At 27.1% G+C, this 2,618-nt stretch overlaps 1 protein-coding gene across 1 annotated transcript in view; it reads right to left on the bottom strand.

Moving 5' to 3' along the window:
* Positions 1,079–2,618, bottom strand: part of LOC107614163 — a 2,182-nt gene continuing 642 nt past the window's right edge. Inside the window, exon 2 of the mRNA XM_016316393.2 lies at positions 1,079–1,918. Within this exon, the coding sequence (XP_016171879.1) occupies positions 1,310–1,918 (609 nt within the window). The 3' untranslated portion in view covers positions 1,079–1,309. The remainder of the gene's footprint in view (positions 1,919–2,618) is intronic.

The raw sequence follows: 2,618 nt of genomic DNA, 5'->3' as shown, positions 1-2,618 counted from the left end.
TCTATAAAATTACCCAATATTAGTATCCATATGATGTGTGGTTGAGAAATTTCAAATTTCACGCGGCTTATCAACTAAAGTTAATTCTTAAATTTTAAAAATATATGTTCAATATTTATAAAAAAGATTATGTAGCGGAACAAAAATAATTATTTTACTATGATAAATTTAATTATTTTACTAGGTTAAAATTGATTATTTTAACAGTTAATTATGTTATTATAAAATGTGTAAAGCAAAGTATATAAATAAACAAATACATAGTGTATGATTTTTAGTTTTTATACAATATTTTTGACATGAATGATTGACATTATAAAAATTTGACATCGTTAGTAATTTAAAACTAAATTCTTATAATAAAATTGAATGGTAGAATTATCATTTTAAAATATTGTTTGATTTCACATACTTCATTGATTTTGAATCTAATTCAGTAATTTGAATAGAAAAATAGGGAAATTACACAAATTTGATTTTGATCTTTTATCAATTTTTTATTTATTTTTCTTGTTAATCATTCTTTATTTTATTTCAATTCATTTTAATACATAATTACCAAATATAAATGACATTAACACTAACTCACTCTTTATCAAAATCAAATTTATAAAATCAATTTAATACAAATTTTCGTTTACAAAATTTAATCCAAACACACATTAACTCACTTTTTAAACAAAGATCATAAGATGTTTTTGGCATTTTTATGGAATAGTTGCCAAAAAACAATATATAAACATCTTATGAACGATATTTCCATAAAGAATGACTGAATTGCAGATACAATCATTTTATAAACTCAATATATAAACATCTTATGAACGATATTTCCATTCAAGCACACATATGTTAGCCATAAAGAATGACTCAATAGCAGATCCATGGATAGTATCTAATAAAAATGTTAACAAATTCTTAAATGCACAGCCGAACACGTGAGCATTAATTCAAAATTTATAGAAAATATTACATTTTAACCTTATAAAAAAATTAAAAGTATTAGTAAAGGAATAGCATTGATGAGAAAAAGAGTAAGACTGTAGGACAGAACGAGGGAGAGAGAGAGACAATAACAGAGAGAAATTGGATAATTTTCTATTAGCTTTGCTACTGAAATCGCGTTAAGTTTCCAATATACATATAAAGAGAAAAGGGCTAATAATATTACTCTGAACAAATTATCCTATCCTTAAAATCCTTAAGAACCACCCTAAATTTTATCTATCATCACATTTACAAAAGCTTGAAAAAAATCATATAATAAAATAATAAATTAATACCCCAAATTATGATCATAATCATAATCTTAAATTGAAATATTAAGGTCAATCCTAGGTTTCTTAACTGATGGCATGGGAACAATAGTGTTACACCTAGGACACTTTGGATTGTTCTTCAAGATCAAAACATAAGACAAGCATCCAGGGCACCCTGCAGCAATTGGTGATGACAACGTCGATGACGATGATGAATTACCCATCATCAACATCATCATCTTGTTATCATCACTCTCTTCCTCTTGCATCTCCCGAATTGAGGATGAGGATGACGAATACGATGATGGTGATGATACCGATTTCAAGAATGATGTTCTTTTTCTTAGTATTGGCTCCTTCTCTGCCCTCTCTAGTGCTGATTTCACTTTGTCAAGAGTGCACACACTTTGGTAATTGTTGTTGTTGTTGTTGTTTGAGGGTAATGAAATTGAAGATGATGAGACAAGTTTTAGGTCTAGGTTTGTGTCATCAAAGAGGTTCAAAGGAACTTTGGACGATGGTTGTGTTATTGAAGATGGGAAATTAAGGTCTTGAAGTTTTGGTCCTAATGTTGTTGATTTCACTTGATTTAGCTTTTGTTCATTCACTTGTAGTGAACCTAATGTGTTGTTGCACCTTTGGATATAAACTTTCCCTGACTGAAATATCACAAAAGGAAAACAAAAATCCATATTAATTAATACTACTCATACAAATACTCATCACATATATGTAAATGATCCAATTAATTTATTGATTATCAAACATTAAGAATATATATATACTTAAATTCTTAACCTTTTTTTTTTTTTGAAGTGTCTATTCAACGTTTTATTGTAAAAATTTACTGCTCTTAAAACCTTAATAAATGATTTTAGAACATACTAGCAAAATCTTTCAATTAAAGAATTCATTGATGAATTCGCGTGGAATCAGTTAAGGAAATTATCAATCAATTAATTAGTACTGTAAGTTACAATGGAAATTAATTGAAGGTAGTCAATGGACGTTTCGTTATAAGATTGAAATCAAGAAGAAAACTAAACAAGATTTTAGAATATGAAGAGAATCTGAAAGGGTTTAAAAAATCGGATTTTATGTGTAATAAATAAATAAATACAAAGGTACAAAGGAACGAAAAATTGAGTAAACTGTAGGCCTGCTGTTACATTTAAAGCCAAAAGTTGAAAATACACAAATACAATCACTGATCAGATACAATCCACTAATAATCATTAGCCACTTAAAAGAGAAATCGTGTACAAAAAAAAAACTGAATCAATTCCATACGGCAAAACACAAAATAAAAAAAAAGCCTTAGAAAATAATAATAAAAAATAAAATAAAATATAACGCTCC

This window comes from Arachis ipaensis, chromosome B08, assembly GCF_000816755.2.
Source record: "Arachis ipaensis cultivar K30076 chromosome B08, Araip1.1, whole genome shotgun sequence".
NCBI lineage: Eukaryota > Viridiplantae > Streptophyta > Magnoliopsida > Fabales > Fabaceae > Arachis > Arachis ipaensis.
The sequence above is the reverse complement of the archived record's forward strand: the minus strand, read 5'-3'. Positions and strand labels throughout refer to the sequence as shown.